We start from the raw sequence: 20,082 nt of genomic DNA, 5'->3' as shown, positions 1-20,082 counted from the left end.
TTTTTTAAAAAAAGATACGTATTTACTTACCCAAAGTTATGAGATGAAACAGATAAACTCCCCACAGATCCATCTCTACGTGAAACGAGAATTGCAGACAGCGCGTCGGACCTACACGTGAAGCTGTATGATTACACAAGAAGATGATATCTCGTTCTGCATCCGGAGATCATTATTGTCACAAATGTCTTGAGATAAAAATCCTCAACTCGTCTTTTTTTTTTTTTTTAAGCTTCTTGTTGTTCTTTATTTTCTTAGAATCCCATCAGTTTCTTCCTGTGAGAGTCGCGCTTTTGCGCAAAGCCAAAGCCATGCGTAATAATGAGAGTGAAACTTGTCCTGTGCGCTGTGCGGTCCGGTGTTGTGAGGAGAAGAGAGCCTTCTGTTGCGCGTCGTGGTGGTCGCACAAGTCCTTGAGTCCGCTGCTGGAGAGATGCTGACTGCTGCTGGGGAGAGACACAGCCAGGAGGGAGGGAGAGAGTGAGAAGTGTTTGTGCAGGAAAAGGGCATTAAACAGGCTGATTACACGGTCAGGGGCTTCGGTGGCGTGAATAAAGTGTGACATAAGGTTAAATCAGCAGCAGAAATGGCATTATCATATTCCTACATGGACCTATTATGTGGCTGTGGTGGTTTATAGTGATCTTTGTGGAATATTTTATGATGTTAAAGCATTAATTGATGCTCCAATAATATTCTAATATACTTTTAAGACAAAATGCTTAGATCAGGTAGAAAATTACCTGATCTGAGCATTTTGTCTTAAAAGTTTATTATAATATCACAGAAAATACAGTATATTGGCTGAAATGATTTGTACCTTTTACTGTACTTGATTTTCATGAGGGTTTTGTGCTGGCTCGCCTTTCATTAATTTGAGTCATTTATTCTGTTATCATTGGTTCAAGGTCTAACACTTGTCATTCAGTTTGTATATATAATATTAAGTATGAGATTTTGTAGGAGCGAGTTAATAAATAGGCAGGAAGAGCATATAAAGCAAAGTGAGTTGGCAATTTGAAGTCAGACTGAGTGCTGAAAATCCTATTCTCACTTTCACTTTTTTTTTTTTACATATGTGTTTTCATTTGAGGTAACTGTCTGGTCCATACTGGTTACAGAAATGAGAATGAGAATTTCTGATATTTCCGTGCCAAAGACACATAACTGTATCCTGCACATCTCTTCTGCCATTGTCTTGTGAGAAAGAAAGAGCACTGCATGCAAAATCTGTCTATGGGAAATGCCTCATATGAATTTTAGAGTATATCCTAATAGCCAGTGAGCATATCTCTCTGTCCACTCCAAATCCATTAAATATGCACAAACCATGTAAGCTACCCATCAGCTACTTTCTATCTTTCTTTGTTTGTAAAACGCACAATTTATATTGTGATATTTATAAAAAATGACAGACAATATGGACCACACTGCAGCAAGTTGGTATTAGTGATGGTCATTAACTTGCTCCCAGGCAATTTCCCTCCAGCCAGCTGCCACCTTATTTTGGTTTTTGCAGCTTAATAAGGAGGTAGATAGTTCCTTATTTCATCTTCAAGAATCAGCTATTCTCAGTCCATTGTAAAGCTTTCAAAGCCAATGACAAAAATAGAGACATGGCAACGACAAAAGTTCAGCTCTAAATGTAAGTGCTGCTCACTTGCAGCTAGTTAGAACATATCAAATAAAAAAACAAAATAACCCCTTCAATTATTTATTTTTACACACAATAAAGCCCCCATTAATGACTCTGCAGTTGGAAGTATTATTATTATTATTTTATTTATTAATTACATTTATTGAATAAGGATAATGCACATTAATCAACATATCAGCAACATATCAGTGCACCAATGTAAGTATGCCGGAATTAGCACGAAGCAAAATTTCATCCGTAGTCGTAGGCAGGTATCAAAAAGAACATCCAGCTGATCAGAAGACAAAAACCCGTAATACATCACACTTAACAGACAAATGGACACATTTTGCACATTACAACTAATAGATCCACAGAAACAAAAATGTCTAAAAAAGTAGTAGTAGTGGTAGTAGTAGAAGTACAAGTAGTAGTAGTAGAAGGAGTAGTAGTAGTTTAGTGCTGTGCAAAAGTCTTAGGCTACCTTAGACTTTGGCAAGGTTATAATGATCATATGTATTTATTTCACAGTACTAAAATACAACTAGAGCATACAGGAAACGTCATAATTATTAAAACGCAAACATTTAAGAATAAAACAATTTCAACAGGCTAAAGTTGCAAGTATTTAGTGTGACCTCCCTTTCCACTTTTCACATATCTTGAATTCTCTTGGGCAGACAACATGAGATTTACAAAACTAATCTCCAGGTCTTCTTACACCAGGTTGCATTCAAGACATGTCCAAAACTCAATATTGATTGTTTGAGCTACCGTTTGTAGCAATTGCATGATTCCATGTTTCACACTAAATATTGACTTCAGTATGCAGAAGCCATTTGTTCTGACATTTTTTTTGGTGTTTTAATGCATTGTACATATTGCCTGTATTTTTTGTATCTTAACAACTCTGGCTTCAACATGCTAATTTTAGTTCCTTTACCTGCAAGATGCAATGTTGCAACGTTACAATAAAATGTCTCCGTATGAGCCACGCTCAAACATTGTTCCATATTAATCTGCACCAAGTTTGAAAGAAAGACTGAATAAGTAAGAAATACTAAAAATAGAAGTAACCGCCGTAGCATTACACTGGCCTCCGTGTTGCTTTGCCCCATGCACCTGTTTTCTGGCACTATCCATGATGATAAACCGGACACACCAGTGAAAAAAACACAAAGGCACACTCATCTGCACAGCCTTGTACACAGCTCTGGTCTACTGGCAATGGGAAAGGAGTCTTTCACCTATTTTAGCGGGTTTTACTGTGTTCAAGAAATCTGCATACAAGTGCTAATTTTGGTGGAAAAAAGCTGTATCTGTAATACCACCAATTTAAACTGAAACAGAATACAGTTACTCATATTTTGCATTTTAAGTACATAATGCCATTGCTATTATTGAGTTACTCCCGACCTTGTGTATGTATTCCTCTGTAGTGAAATGTCACCTTTTTTGACTGAGGTCAGTCACAATCAAATGTGTTTCAAGACTCCATCTGAGACCTTAGTATTCATGATCAGTGCTCGGTCTATATCCTCTCTGAAGGTGGTGACTTTGTGCTGATAGAGTTCTCCCAGAAAATCAAACAAAAGATTAATATCAATATAAGAAATCGCAGAAGTTTCCGAGGAGGCAGATTTGGGGCACTCTCGACCAGAAACCTATTTCATTTTTGGTTTTCTTTGCCCAAAGTTTGAGAGCTTGAAGTCCAAATGTGTGTCGACAGCAGACCTCTAATTGCTTTTACAATAAAATACAGACAGACAGGCAGTCTCTTCCTGTAGATTCCCTCCAAAGGCAGATAGTTTTAGGAGGTGAGCCGTCTAAATTGGCCATATTTTCTCTCTTAAATGAAAAGAATGACCACATTTGTTGTGTTAACAGCAGGAAAAGACTGTTAGGGACATCAGAGTCACCCGAACAGCCTTTGTGTGGGTCAAAGTTTCAAAATACATTCTTGTGTCCTCGACTGTTAAAGGTTTTGCTTTTGTTCCATACAAAGGCAAAAACTCTTGGCCACCACAGAGAGGTGGATCCAGTTCCCGGTCACTAGTGACTACCGATTTTCAGCGCTGTTCACTGTTTTGAAACAGACAGTTATTGATTCTTCAGTGTTCAGAATTCAACTTTTGCACCATCTGTTCATTTTATGGTTCAGGAGCTTCTTTTTCGTTGGAAGAAAAAAACATCAGTGGGTCAGGATGTGCATTTAGAGTTTGTTGACTCACCCCTTTAGTGCGTCTCCAAAACAGCAACAACAAATGGAGTTTCCAGATGATCCATGCAAACAAAGCTGGCGAGGAGCAGATAACAGGGGGTCACCATGTTGGATCAGCCAGTGTGCTTTACTGCATGTGTGTGTGCATGTGTGTAAAGCAACAACAGGGGTCCAAAAGGATGATCCAGCTGTGTACCAAAGTCAGAATGAAGACCTCAGAAGAGCCGTTTCAGCCTGCTGGTGTTATCTTTACCGCCATTCATGGCTGCTCTACTATACTGCTTCACTGGACTACATGAGCTGGAAACATTAAGCATTCCCAGAGTTGTTTCAAGTTTTTATTTAATTTTTTCGCTGAGGCCTCACATTGGAAAGACTGTAACTGTAAAATGTCTTCATGCCTCAACGATTGTAATTTTAACTACCTAACAAGCTTGCAATGAGAATATTTGGAACAATGCATTACCATCTCTGTTGGGAGTTAGAGTGCTTAAACGTGGGGAAGATGGGCTCTGTGAATGCTTTATGAATCTTTAAAGAGCGCCTCGTTGCCATAGGGAGCTTCGGGTAAAGTACATATTTGCAATGTGCATGTGCATTTGTAATTCAAATCAACATTAAATTTTGCAAGAATGGGAAAAGCCCCGTCAACGGTTTAGAGAGAATTAGAGAGAAAATGTTTATTTCCTTCTGAAGCGTTTAAGTCTTTGGCTCCTTCCCAGTGGATTGTGGGTGCGGAAGGGTTTGTGTTTCTTACCCTCAAATTAACAAACAAGTCAACGTGATCTGAATCACCTCAGCTGTACAGAAATGTGGCATAGATGAGTCTCTAAAACCAAAGCCGCTGCTCATAAAACATTCTCATTTTATCCAGAGGATACAAATTACCGTCAATAGGTTCAGGATGTCTTATTTCTCTAACAATCTTTCAGTACAGAGTGCGGTTTTAACATGGGAAATGGACAGCAGTCACTTCTTGCTTCAGGCAAAGGTAAATTGATTTCCTATCTCCGTGAGCCCGAGTAGTATGGACACGACATTAATGAGGGATTAGTTATTGTACCCGTAATCATCACTGTGTCAAAGCGCCAGAACTGAGTGATGAAGAGGGACTTTGTAAATATTTGTTGGAGCCATTTAACAGCCACGCTCGCTGCCAAATGCAGACTTCTAACTTCTGCATGACGAACCAAAGAATAGTGGCCTCATTTCCCTTTGCTTCAAAGTAGCATTTCCTATTTGATGCATGCCTATTTTTTCTGAGTTTGGGGGATTCTTTATTTTGCTCCTCTGGCACAGCCTCACAGGTGTTTTGATTTATTTTGCCTGATTGGACCTCTTTCAGTTTAAAGCTGGGCGGAGCCAGGCGGGGATTTATGTGAGGTCACTTAATGCTCTGTAACCTATTTTCTGAGACATTTTGACATGGCGTAGTGAAAAAGGCACAGGTGTGACTCCATTGAAATGTCTCAGTAGGCCATGCCAGTGATGTAGTTGCTCAATCCCAGAACTCTCACTAAATGCAATGATTCCCACAGACTTAGACTCTATTAGTGGGGAAGCAAATTTACATCTTCATTGGTTGGATTGGTTAGGTTTAAGCGAGAGGAGGAAGATTGGTTGGGGTAACGATGCATGCCCACTGTAGGTGGCCACTGGTCACTGTATGCATCCACAATCACCTGCCCCCTTCTGTACCAGAGAGTTTAACTTAAACATTTCTTAGCTTTACACAGAGATGTTTAGAAAGTCAGTGGAGCTGGGGCGCCCGGTAGGTTAGGGGGTAGATTGGATGCCCCATGTACAAAGGCAATGTCCTTGCCACAGCAGCTACGGGTTCACTTCCAGTCTGTGGCCCTTTGCTGCATGTCATCCCCTCTCTCTCCCCCTTTCATTCTTTACTGCTCCATCTGTGCCCAGAGTACGCTGTGCTGTTGTGACAGTGTGGTCCTCTGAATAACAATACTATATATTCTAACAGCTCTCTGAATTAACGTTTGGAGAGACACTGGTTGAATCCAGTGTTTGTGTGTGCGCGTGTGAAAGAGAAAGAGAGATGTGTAGCTCAAAAAATAGGAAATAAATCCAATATATATGTGGCAGAGAATGTTAATATTGTGACGGGCTACCACTAATAAATGATGAATGATTGACTGAATGAATAAATGAATGCAGCAGTGCTGACAGAGCTAATGGTGGTAGCCTTGGGGGAAAGAATGAAGGAGATGGCTGCTACACTTTTGCAACACCATCTTCAGAGGTAACCATCTGTCACCACTGTATGAGCGTAGTGCAGAGTCGTGGTGATTAGCTAGCTAGTGGGATACAAACACAGGGACTCACATGCGCTCACATGCATGTGTGGGCGGACCGGCCGCCATTAAGAACAGAGAAGCTCGGATTACGGCGTACAGAGAGGTAGCGTGACTTCATTCTTTGCTCAGAATCCCATTACTCCTCAGTATCGTTACATAGCAAATTGTTGTTGTTTACTTGTGCAAGAATGTCATGAATGTCATTTATAGAACCTTTCAATACATATAATTTGCTAAAGGGTCAAAGTAAATCATGAACTCCAGCTTTAAACGTTGCATATTAGCCCATATGGACTTTGCTCTGCTTCTCTGTTGTGATCAGGGCTTAATAAGGATAATGGTGAAAGTTGTCCTGCCCCAAAACATGAGAGATGTCAGTCAAGCGTTCTGCACTCTCCTACACACACCTGCATCGAGGTCTAATCAGATGAAATTAGTGAAAAAACTTGTGTGGGTATGTCTCTTTAAATACTGACTTTGCCTTTTATTGATATTCCCTCTAAGAGCTACCAGTTTGTTTGTTTTTTTTAATTTGTTGTCTTAATTGTTTCTCTTCTTTATTTATTACCATAATTTGTGATATCAGAGCCGTGCTGTGCTTCTTTCAGAAGAAGGCGTTCGCTGCCATTCATTCTTGTGCAGCATGGTAAACAAGTTTCACAGGCTTGAACATTTCCCAGGCTGGATAATCCATCACAGTAAACATAAAGCCTTAATTTTAATGTTACTTCACTGCCGAGTTGAGCAAAGTTGGTGGGCATTATGTTACACTTTGCTGTCAATCATCTGACACTCACAAGAGGAAATGGAAAGTCTGCAGCTCGAAATAATCCCTGAAAAGCTTTAACATTGTATTCTCCTATCTGACATCATATTTGAGACATGTCTGTTTGCCATGACAGACAAGTAAATAACTTTACTTTTAAGGAAAAAAAGTGGGTTAGAGGTGGAGACAAGGCTTCATGTTACAGTTTGCAATAATGAGTCTGGTGACATGTGTTTCAGGACTTCATTCTGCACTTCCAAACATTCACACAGTTGACTAAGAGGCAGGCCATGCATACTGCTCCCAGGACAGTGACGTCATGTCTATACATGATTGTGAACAGAGTGGTTGCTGTTCTGTGTGAACCCCTGGGACACTTCCTCTTTCTCTTTCTTCCCGGCTCAGTATAGACTAGTGATTTTCAACAAATGGCTTGCAGGACAGATCTAGCCCCCGAAAGGGTGCTTGGTGGCCCCCCAAACATTTTCTAATTCGCAATAAAAATTAAGTTATTCACAGTGGGAATTCTTTTTGTACTTTTATTGTACATGAGGTGCCAGAGTGCAGAAATCAGCCTCACAGTAGAGCATGTTTATCAAAAAAAGTCCCATTGTAGGACCCCCAGCACCCCCTGACAGTAGTCCTAGCTAAGCCCCTAATGTCCTAAAATCCTAAAAATGTGCTAACATCCTAGAAGCAACCTGAAATCCTGGGAATGTCCCCAAATCCAAGAATGGTCCTAAAATCATTGATTTGTACTGAAATACTACAGAAGAAATGTGCTAAAATCCTAGAAACATCTTGAAAACCTAAAAATGTCCAGAAATCCAAGAAACATCCCAAAATTCCAGAAACTTCCCAAAATCCTAGATTCGTCCTGAAATTCCAGAAATGTGCCAAAATCCTAGAAACGTCCTGAAAACGTCTAAATGTCCTAAAATCCTAGAAATGTCCTAAAATCCTAGCAACGTCTTTAAATTATAGAAACGACCAAAATTCCCAGAAACCTTCCCAAAATCCTAGGAATGTTCTAAAGTCATGGAAGTGTCTCTAAATACAAGAAATGTCTGAAAAATCCTAGACATGTCTGAAAAATCCTGGAAATGTACTGAAATCCAAGAGATGCACTAAAATCCTTGAAATGTTTTAAAAACATCCACAGAAACATGTATGGGGCTGCTGCGACTGGCCCCTGGCCTCCTATCATTTTGCAAAAGTGGCCACGAAGCAAAGCGAGCTGAGTATCGCTGCTATAGGGCAATATGGGAAGACTTGAAACATTGTCTTGTTCTTGAATATTTGAAAGGGCTTAATGTGTTTTAATAAAGCTGAAATTCCTGCAGGCCAGCCAATATCGTCTCTGTTAACGTCAGGGGAGAAAATCTACCTTGTCTTCTCTAGCGTCTGACGAAGAGGGACTCCGGTATTTGTCAAACTCGCGGGGAAGCATAGGCGCATGCAGTCACGGCAATCTGAGAGGGGTGTTTCACAGCCAGTGGCATGCCAAATAGAGCAGTGCTCAAACGGTGCCAGACTGCATGGCGGGCATTCGCACAGACGGTGACTCCGTTACCTCTCACTACAACAGATGGTGTGTCTCATGCATACTGTGTGGAAGGTTATGTTACTTCTCCGCGGATGCCTAGTTGAGTCTTAAACCTAATTTGGACCACACAGGCGCAGACACAAACAGACACACGAGCACACATGCATGAAAAGACACAAACATGGAGAGGAAAGAGAGAGTGCTGCTGATTTAATCAAGCAGTTAGTGTTGAAAAAATGATTGTAATAGTTTTTTAGTAGTAAGCACAGTGAAGATTGGCACCATATGCTGCAACACCAACACTGTCACAGAGGTGTGGGTTGTTGTGCTTTTTCAATCCTTTCTGTCTGAATAGACACATGCATCTGCTCCTGGCTTGCTTCACTGCAGTGTATTCCCCTTTTTAAAACACCTCCCCTTCTCTTTTACCTCAGGGTTCACCCATTATCATTCATGTAATTAAAGATTAGTAGAGACTTTGAAAAAGGATCAGGTTACACTGGCTGTGACAGATGTTAAATTCATGACATTTTTTTTCCAGCAGAGGCTATCTATCTCTGTGGTAGGTTTGAGAGGGTTATAAGGTTATCCGTGAACATCTATCACTGATTTCCTGACACGCTTGGTGGCCAAAAATAATCAGATGGCACCTGGATCAACAGCTCTGTGTTTTAAGATCCATAACTCATCCTCCTTGAATTTGTGAATGTGAGTGCACACACCAAAAATATGTGTGGGTGAGCGCAAGAGTGTGTGCATATTTTTTTGTGTGTGTTTATAAATGGCTACTTGGTCTTTTTCTCTGACACTTCGATGAGAATTTATGCCGTTCACTGCACACGTCTTTTTAAGCACCGAGCAGATGTTTGTGGGAAGTGATGCTGCAATTGAAAACCAGTTTGAAGAGCAATCTGCTCAAAGTTGAAATACTTTAAACTTTCAGAACGTGGGACTCTGAATCAAGTCACGATCATTTGTTTCCCTGTTGGGATGCTCACCAGCGAAATGCCTTGATAAGTCAAATAAACTGATCCCATGGAAGTTTGTGAAATGAGCATAAAGTCTGACACATGAAATATTTGTTACAATGCTGCACAATTATCAGTCTGGCTTCAATGAGCTGATTATAGGTCTACTCAGACTGACTTAAGTATTACACGTGTAACAAGGATCATGTCCTGTGACAATACAATAGGACACTAATGGACCCATTTAGACTGAATGTAATTTGGACTCATGAGTCAGGTCTTGGTTATTAGGAAGTGTCTGAACTTGCAAGGCTCACCTCTAGTTTAATAGTCAACCCAATATATGACAAACCACAGATATGTAAAATTCCTATTTTTCATATGTAGCAACCACATTGTGTGAACGTATGGTTATATTAGATACAAACACCCCTTGGTTAGGGTTATAAAAACATGTTTTGGCTTGAAACGGCTGCTTTTGTCACTACAACCACCACTGAAAATGCCCCAGTGTCTCCCTAAAAAGCACCTAGTTTTGGTGCCATAATCACGGCTGAAAATGCACTAATGTCACACATGAAAAATACCAAATTATGTCAACACAATCACTAATGGAAATGTTGTGTCTCAATGAAAAACAGGTGTTTAGGTGCCACAATTGCATATGAGAATTCAGTAACGTCATGCTAAAAAACACCTGAATTGGTCACCACAACCTCTTCTGGTAATGCCCCGATATCTCGCTAACCACTACCACCACTGGAAATTTGCTGATGTCTGGCTAAAAACACCTAGTTTTGCTGCTACATTTGTCAAAAAAAACAAATTCGTCACCACAACTGCTGGAAATGCTCCAATGTCTTGCAAAAAGACACCCGGTTTTGCCACAACAAGTGTAGCTGAAAATGCAGTTCAAAAGCATCTGGTTTTGGTGCTGGAAATGTCCACGTCTTACAACAAAAGACCTGTTATGGCGCCACAGTCAAGGCTGGAAATGCAGCTTTAAAACACCCATTTTTATTGCTACAATCACAGCTGGCTATGCCCTGATGTCTTGCTGAAAAACAGTAGATTTTGGTGCCACAATCGCGGCTGAAAATGAAGCTATGTTTTGCTTAAAAAAACACACAGGTTTTGTTGTATGTTGGTCTTGAGCTGTGGTTTGCATTGTTTTGCTGCTTGGCAGTCGTCTTACCTAGGTTTCACACCATCCTCCATCCCTGCCACGTCCCGATGACAATGTCAGCTCATATACATGTAATCTGAACTACGTCACTGTAGAAATGTTGATATCATGTATATAGATTGTACGTTACCTATCTGTAGTTTTCAGAAACATACAGTGCCAACATTTTCCTCTGGTGACCGCTGGGTCAGTTGCAGCTTGTCAATCAGGTCCACGTGAGATAACGAAATACACTCCAGTAAATCCAGATGGAGTAACAGTTATGTTTAAAGCTTCATTCGATGCCAAAATGCGGCACAGCTGTCTTTGATCCTATGAAAGTGGATTTTGCAACTCTAAATGGTCATTCTTTAATCATTCATCAGGATGTTTGCCGCTTGCTCCATTCAAATGCATGAGAGGGCTGCTTTTTTTCAAGCAGGCTTCAAGTCAGCTCAAGAACATGGCCTCAGGGTTAATTAAGTAACTATGTTAAGGTAATTACAGCAGATTGGTCAACACAAGACTGAGGGTCGAAAAGCTAACAGCCTCCAGAGACCTACAGGGTGATCATTACACTTAACCAGACTGAAGTGGTTTGAGCTGACTGACCAACTTAACCTACTTAACCAATGACGACACTGACTGCATCGCTCAAAACGTGTATGGACTTAAAAAGTGGAGACTTAAAAATAGGTATTTCAGGTTGTGTGAAAGTAAAGGAGCTGGAGTGAAAGCCCACAGAGTCGTGTTGGCAGCAGTAAAAATGAAGTATTTCTGTTGTGGGAGATAGACAGCTCCAAAACCTGAGTGATATGAAGACAGCCGGTTCTGCCTTTAAAGGTCTGTGTTGTTATGAAAACTCCACAAAGAGCAGTTTCCAGTCAACAAGCAGCCTTAATAATGTATTCTGGTGTGACAGTGAGAGATGGAGCTCATTTTAGACGCATGTCTTTGCTATGAACCGTGTTTTAAGGCTGACCTGACCTGGACACCGGTTCATTGATGTGGTGCGGGCCGGCGGTGTATGCGTGTCTCCTGGGAGAGAAACAATTAGCCAAATTAGAAGGCAAAATCTGGTGAGGGTAAAGGTCACAATGAGAGTCACGGCTGTTTTCCATGCTGGTTGTAAAACAAACAGCTCAGCAGCAGTGTTATTTCTACAAGCCTAAAGTGAAAAGCAATTACTTTATCTCATTAATATTTTTACTTTATTTCTTTTTTTGTCAAAGAGCCACACGAATACATACATGAATTTATACAAAAGTGCACGCTTTTTTATTTCACACATGCAGTTTGTTATAGTTTTCATAGGACATTTCACATCATTTCCATAATGTATTCAATCTCAAACTCTTTGAAGTCATCATCACTTTCATTTCTCCTCAAACAAGCTGAAGTAGCAATTTACCTTGTGTCTTTATTTATTAGGCTGCAGAGTGAGTGGTTGAAGTCGGGGCGTCTGTCTTCTGCAAGAAAATGAATTTGCAATTTGTAATGAGCCTCACTTCCATCCAAGTACTTATTCATGAAATTAGCTGTTTGGCAGTGCGGGTGGATGCGACTGTTGAAATTAACACAGCGGTTTGCAAGCTGTCCTCTCGCTGCTGCTGCTGCTGTTGTTTTTTTTCCTGTTGATAATCCTACTTGTCGATTCCGATTAACAGGGAATTCAGCAGCTGCTTGTTGCAAGTTGAGGAGGAGTTGTGAAGGTATTTAGTGTGAGTTAAGAGCACTGAGATGCTGATTATTTGATGACCTCCATATGTGCTAACTCATTTTCCTTAGTTTAAGCCATATGTAGGATGTATGTTATGGCAGTTTCTGCGTCAGGTGGTAATTCACTCTTTTAGCCCCGAGGCAAAGAGATGTGATCCTTCTGCTCATGCAGTATTCAGCTCCATAGGTTTTTCACAGCACCTTGCATTGCTTTATGCTGGCCTGAGGATTCCATGAATATTGCACTGTACTGTGCTCTATGGTAAACTCCATGTTGTGTGCAGTGTATTGCATTACTTCATGAATTAGAGATGAAGGTTGTGGAAGAGGGATACCTCACATTCAATGTGAATCAGAATAGAAATTCAGCGATCACTTTTTCTCTCCGATACTCCTTCGAGGTAAATTCAGTGTTGGCATTACCAATCACTTATCAGACACACTATCAATGTTTTTTCTCACTTTTCAGTTGAAAATCTATCAACATATATACAATCTGATGTCCAAATTAGTGATTCAGAGTTATTAAACTTTTTAAACGTTTTGCATGTGTTTCATTACATCTGATGCATAACAGAGAAACACGGGTCATTGCATTAAACATTAGTTCTTTCATTCTGTATGCAATTTTGCATAAATATGCTGTGTTGTGATATTAATTTTGGAAATACATTCTTATTTATTCAGCCATATCCCACAGCTCTAGATTTACGGTGTTTAGGAATACTGAGTGACTTTTAAGAGGCGTTATAGATGGAGATGCTTCTGAGTGCATGAGGTTAATTTCTTATATTTTCTATACTTTTAATCATTAATCTGTAATAGTAAAATTCAGCATGTAAATTTCACCAGCAGCACTGACTTACAGTGTTTGTTGACATCATCTTAAATACTCCAAACTAATGTAGCCTCTTAATAAATGACCTGACAACAGTAGAAGCAGTGTCATGATTTTAACTCTACTCTCTTCAATGTGTGGCTCTCAGAAGCTGTCATTGTAAAACCTCTCACATAATGCGCAGCGAGCATTATAAATAATAAGGCAATCTGCTGTAGGTGTCATCCCCCTCCCCTGCTTTAATGAATAACTGCTCCAACTACTGGTCCCCAGATCTCAAAGAGCTTACACTTCATAGTTAAGCTGGAAATAACTGCAATATAATACTCTTTACTGTTTGTCGTTTCATAAAGGATATTTAGAACTTAAAACAACATACATACAGTTTAAGCAGGAATCTATGTGAGTTTTACACATCTGGCCCCCGCTCTGTAGAGAGGCGGTTTTAAAAGTTTTAATCAGCTGAGTGTACGTACGGCTTGAACACTCAAAGAAAGTCCAACAGCTGCATGCAAAACAGTCATAGATTACACTTCCTCTTTAAAGTAATGATGTAATGATTTTTTGCCATTTGTCATTATTGGATATCTTGTCAAGTTAATTAACCGTCACAGCACAGTGAAAGCTGCAGGGACAGGACACTGCTTTTATGTTAATAAGAATATTTCACCGCAGATGTAGTAGTTATGTTCTAGTTTGTCCACAAAGAAGTGACAGGTATATTTATTAGCTGTAAAATGTATTACCCGGTACATATCTTAGTTGCTATTGTTTAAACATTTTCATGAAGATTAACAACATTAAAAGGTTATGGGTTGTAAATAAAAGTTTTTGCACAGATTTTAACATTCTAGGTCAATATCAATAATAATGTTTAAGAAACACTTTGGCTGATAGCAACGTCTGTTGTTTATTTTGCTTTTTATTTATTCTCCCTTTTATACCAGGGATACAAACAAATCTTCGTGATAAAAAGGAACTTTTTTACGTCAAAAAACGTTCAAAATAAGTAGCGCATGAAAAACATTTTTTTAAAGAACTGCCTCGATAGCCTCAGAACTCCCTCTCTGATATCTATTGCTTTGAAAACTTCAGACAATTGTATTAATTTAAGTTTCTCACCAAAAACAACTTTTTATTAGATTACTTTTGAACGCATCATGAGAGCCTTATAATTTAACTTCGCCCAACACTCATTTTTACCGAAGAGCGCTTAAATGTAAATGTAGCATAATCTCTCTGTTTGTCCCAAAGACATTTTCTATTGTCCATGGGACACCATTTGTCTCAAGCCCTTCTTTTTAGCCTGGGCAAAATTGATGTGACACAACAGAAAAACATCATGCCCTGCCATTGGTGAGAGTCATCTGATTTGCTGATTTGCCGATAGCAGTCAACAAGACAAATATCATCCATCACTGATGTGTCGACAATAAGTCGGTGCATCCCTAAATGCGATATTGACCAATATATCAATATATTTTTTAAACTCTCATATATCAATATTAATCTGAATATAAGTGATGGTCCAATTTAATGATACTAAGCAATATGAACAGCATCCTTATAGCTGCTGTCTTTCACCATAAGCCTGAAGTTACCCTTACTTCCACAAAATAGATGGCTACCATTTTGGTAACCTGCACTTTTTAATAAATGATGAATATTATTTGTGTGGTATGTCAGTGAGTAGTATTTTTGGGCTAAATTTGCGTTATATTTAGCTTTCTTTGTGTTTGCCTCCACTGTAGGATTTGACTCCTCGGTGGTTTTGTAAGGTGCAAAAAGTTACAGAAAAGCGGATGTTTTAAAACCAGTTGAAAGAACAAAGTGATGAAATTTCCAGGGTTTCTTTTCACCTTCACCTCAGTGAGCCGCAGAGGTGCTTGATAGAAGTGCCTATAAAGTGAGGGGTACAATCAAAGCTGATTGAGATGATTATATAATTAATACCCATTAGCTTGGGTGATAATTGGTCTCATTATACTGTTGAGAATTGAAAGAAGGTTGGTGACTGTACCAAGTAAAAATAAATGTTACGTGAGAAAACCACTGTAATTTCTTGATAAACATGAAACTGCTGCAAAGTTTCACTAACAAATTTAATAAAAGTGAAAATAAACCACATAAAATATTTTTTTAATTTGTCAACATGATGCCTTTTACCACATGGTGTTACTCTATTCGCTTATTAGCTTGTTTAACATATTGTATGGATTGATTGAAATTTGTTTGATTACAGTAAATCTCATGTTGTAATTGGGTTAATCTCCCCGAACACCACTCTTCTTTTTTTTTTTTTTTTTTTTTCCCCACATTCGGTGTGTAGTTCTCTAGCGATTTGCTCATCTCTTATTCACATTGATCTTAGTCAGGGAAATAGGACCAGGGGAAATTGGTACCATTTCCCAGTTAAACGCAGAAACCCACAACATTTTGCTTGATCTGAACTCAGATCTATTTCCATGCTGTGGATGTAACAACAAGCTTCTCTGTCTAGATTTGTTTTTTTACTGAGAGTCATAAGATGTGAATGCTTCAGTATCACTATCTCAAGAAATGCATCCACTCTTCATGATAAGTCCAGGTAATCTGAGCTATATGCATTACTTTAGTTTACAATCGCCCTGCAATACATTGCGCAAATAGCATGAAGTATTATTCAGGTCCATGGGAAATGTGCCTCCTTGTCCTCTTGGGAGTGAGAGTGAATGGGAAGATTCAGGATCCGCTCGGCTGGAGAGGGATTACATCCCACAGAGTCCCGTGGGGAGAAAGACACAGATGCTGCATTGATCCTGCTGATAAACACTGAATGGCTGGATGCTCGAGTCAGTGTCAGGTTTCCAAAGCGGAAACGCCAAGACAGTCCAGAATGAAGTTTGGAGCAGAGCACAGAAGAGTTGCAATCCGGTAATATGCGGAATTAAGAGAACTAGTATGTGCCCTTCACCAGTCATTTACACTATTGTCCTTTTGCAAAGTAATTGCTGCAGACATGTACGTCATGAAAGACAGACCCTAAATAAGTTACTGTTCAGTGAATAGTCTTGTCTTGGACTATATTTGGTGGATATTTCCTTTTTGTGCTAAACTTTGGTAAACATTTTGACAACTTTGATTGTTAAATCTATTGGATTTAAGTAAGTACGTATTTGGGAAAAACATAGTTTTGCGCAAGTTTTTAAAGCAGCAATAAGGCAAATTTTTATAGGAACAATATTATGAATTGTGTTGTGAAAGGGGTCACTTGAAAAGATTTTCCAGGTGATACAGAAAAGCTCTGCTGGGACATGTTTGTTGTTGCTGTTTGTTGATTATGATGTTATTTAAGTTAACAGTCAGCTGTGCCAGTGTGACGGTAATGAAGTGGAATTTTTTTAACTCAAGTCTATTATTGATTATAAGCTGTGTGTTTTTGCATTAAGCCTGTTAAATGTCAGAAAACAGGGAATGTAACTGTGCCAGATTTCTTCAGGTACTTATTTCTCGTTTTGAATGAACATTGATGGGCAAAATCTGAAAATCAGTCACTGGACTATAGGTCATTGTGAAATAAAAATAAACACTAAAAAATTTTAAAATAGGAACTGCTAGAACAAAGTTGGAAAAAATGAACTGCGTGTAATAAGCAGGAACCATCAAATACTGGCATTTTTCTTTGATAAATCACTCAAATGGTTAATTGGTTGTTGATGCCTATCAGTTAATCGATGCCGTCAGCACTAATCAAATAACAAATAAGATTTTTTTTTTCTGTTAATTCTTTTTAGGCTTTAACAGTGATCAGCACTACATATTCTGGTGATTTTATCCAGGACAATCACATAATGAATTGTTTATATATCAGCACTTGCCTTGAGGCAGCACTATAAACGACAAAAGCGACCCAAAGGACACAGTGAGAGACCTTCACAGTGGTCACCGAGTGGAACAAGACCCTCCTGACCACACAGGAGAGGATCCTTTATTGACATGACAGGATGCTGCACAGCGGAGGGAGCTGAACGATCTCACCTCGACTGCTCTCTGATTTGTGCAGAGTGAAATGACTGTCCTCTCTGTACGAACAGGAGCGGAGGCCACCCATCAGGTGGGACTGTGGAGAGGGGTCCAAGAGGCCCTCATGAATTAAGGGTGCATTCATAGAGTCTCCCGGGAGGTCCGCTGATTGCCTACAGCAGTACTAATTGATTGAGTGCAAGGTCGGAGCCTGAGTGACAGAGGGTAAAGGGAGGAATTTCCTGTTTCTGCATCTATAATTCAGTGGCTTCCTGTCTGTGTGAGAGAGTGCGTGCATTCACTTGTATGGAAAAAATGGAGTACAGTCTACACATTTATTAATTTGCATATGTCTGATATAAATATGGCCTTACATTGTATAATATATGTGAGATATGAGACTTAAAACTGAATGTTATGTAACTCTACTGATCATCTTGATATGGCTCCAACATTTTTTATACATTTTAAACATCAGGGTTAAGGGTCCAGTGTGTAGGATTTAGGAGTATATATTGGCAGAATGGAATAAAATATCCATAACAATGTTTTTTCATTATTGTAAAATCACCAGGAACTAAGACTTGTTGTGTTTTTGTAATCTTAGAATGAGCCATTTATTTTTGGGTTAACAAAAGTTAATACCAGTCATAGCGTGTCAATGGAGTGGTTAGAACTTAATGAATTGTTTGGTTGGTCCTTTATCAGTTTAGTAACTGATGAAGGATAGGGGCACTCGATGGAAAATTATATATTATTAGTATTCATTTGATGGGATTATATTGTCACTTATTTGTTGGAAAGCTCTTACTTGAGTTGATTAAGCATGAAGATGATAGGGTTGAGCGTGTATGTTTATGTATTGTAGGTGTTTTCCTTTTGTTATTTTTGTTTTGTTGCTTTTTCTTTATTGTTACGGTCTGTTTTTGTTTGTTTGTCTGTTTTTTGTTTTTTTTTTGGTTTTTTTTGGTAGTGGGATTCTGTTTTGTGCTGAGGGGATGTGTACTGTATATATGTTGAATAATGTAAATAAAATATTATTATTTCTACCACTTGTTACTGTAAATGTTATTACATTAAGCTATTTTTTTTAGAAATATCTTCTTGCTTACTAGTTTTCACACACTTTCAATCAAAACATGATCCTCAGGTGTTACAGCTTTCTATTTTTGTGATAAGTACTCTACAGTCTTGCCATATACCCTGTGGCAAACGGTTACACCCTGAGGTATAAGTACCCTGTTTTGGAAGTCACTGCTGTAAACATAAATATGTTGGCCTGTACATTGCTTGCTCATCCGTAATGGTGGGTGATGCTGTGTTTATGTGTGCTGGTCTGTTAACTGGGGTTGTGCTGTAAGGTATGCAAGCTGTCCAAACTAGCAGCCTGCCAACACGCCCCGCTGCGCTGTCCCTTTGAAGGTCTGGTGGATTTCCTCTGGTGTCTCAAGACTCTTCAACCAGCCACACAAACAGACCGCCAGCTTCATGAGAGAGGCCTTTGTTTTTGTTCTCTTCCTCTACAATGCTCGAGCCATCCCATTACAATTGAACAAACACTGCAGTGTTTAAAAATAAATGATTCAATTCTTGCAGTTAGCAGATGAAGATGGACCATCATCTGAGACGAGAGGCTGTTTTCATTCAAGGCAGTTAAATATCTTAAAAGCGTTTCGCAAATCCCAGAAGAAATTAAGTTTAAGCAGAAATTAGTCCTATGAACCTAAAACCCATTTTAGAGTGTATGTTAGAGTTCTTTTTTGTAAAGACAGAAAGTGGTCTCTTTTTTATATGTGAATTGCATTTTCAGAGCACCTTGCTTGAGGCTGCAATGATCCTTAACTCCCAAGTATTTAAAATAACCCCACCGTTTTTTATAACTTGTGGACTCTGTCATGCTGAAGGAGGAGAGGAAAAAGATGGAGCAGTTTATTTGCTCTCTGAAACAGAGAAGGTGTCTAACATATTAACATGCAAAACTTTCAGAGAGAAGAAGAGAAAGACTGGATCAGCCCAGGATTTCAAACAGCCCAAAGCAACCTGAGCATCTCTCACTCAACCCCACAAAGTATCTCCCCTCACTGCTAAAAAAAATTACTTCCCATCACATTAAAGAGAAACATCTGTCACTTCAGGGGGCTTCATCCCATGTCACACTAAACAGGTTTATGTTAACAAAATGCTAAGTGTCTCCTGAGGAACCACGGCAGAATTACGGTGTTGGGTATGGGATTTGTTGGGTGGATCCCCGACCACAGAGGTTCAGACCTTAATCACATTCCCAGCTTGTGCTTGGATCCAACTTTCTGTCTTGGAGGATTTTGCACCTTTAAGCTCAATCATGAAAACTTTTTGGAATGGTTCAGTTTGTAGACAACAGGGGCCTTCAGAGGCACATCCATCTGGAGAAAAAGACATGCACTGCGTCATACAAGCACCTGATGCATCAATTCATGCGGGCTGGACCTGTCTGTGGAGGATTGTGTGTATCAAACTAAATACTGAGTCGTCTGGGAAATTCTGGGTAGTTTGCAGCACATGGGTGTTCTTGTTGTTTGCTATGAAAATGTTTCCATTTAAATGCTTTATCTTTTCATTTCGTGGACAGGCGTTAGATGGAATAGGAAGCCAGTGCTTGATGATATGCTTATTGTTCCAGCCACGGCGTTGCTTAGTAATTAGATGATGTCCTGAGGTGATATTGATGACGAACAATATTCTCTCCAATAAAAGAGGCCCTGCCTGTAGCACAAGGCTTATGATGTGCAATGCAGTCAAATAATTATTTATTTATCCATAATATTTTGATAACAAATTACTTTGACAATAATTCAAAAGGTTGACCTTTCCATAGCAAATGTCGCTTTAGTGTAGGTCTTTGTCAATCAGTTGCATCTGTCAGTGGC

At 39.3% G+C, this 20,082-nt stretch overlaps 1 protein-coding gene and 1 long non-coding RNA gene across 2 annotated transcripts in view; one reads left to right on the top strand and one right to left on the bottom strand.

The window, feature by feature from the left end:
• The window catches only part of gfra4b (GDNF family receptor alpha 4b), a 52,134-nt gene extending 51,683 nt beyond the window's left edge, over positions 1-451 (bottom strand). The window contains exon 1 of the mRNA XM_088080896.1: positions 31-451. Within this exon, the coding sequence (XP_087937022.1) occupies positions 31-73 (43 nt within the window). The 5' untranslated portion in view covers positions 74-451. The remainder of the gene's footprint in view (positions 1-30) is intronic.
• Positions 1-18,166, top strand: part of LOC148188864 (uncharacterized) — a 92,858-nt gene extending 74,692 nt beyond the window's left edge. Inside the window, exon 3 of the long non-coding RNA XR_015777219.1 lies at positions 16,948-18,166. This is a non-coding gene — a long non-coding RNA (uncharacterized LOC148188864). The remainder of the gene's footprint in view (positions 1-16,947) is intronic.
• Positions 18,167-20,082: the final 1,916 nt, after the last annotated feature.

The sequence above is a fragment of the Plectropomus leopardus genome, chromosome 8 (assembly GCF_026936395.1).
Source record: "Plectropomus leopardus strain MGB_pleo_1.0 chromosome 8, ASM2693639v1, whole genome shotgun sequence".
Lineage (NCBI taxonomy): Eukaryota > Metazoa > Chordata > Actinopteri > Perciformes > Serranidae > Plectropomus > Plectropomus leopardus.
This window is presented reverse-complemented; position numbering and strand designations above follow the sequence as displayed.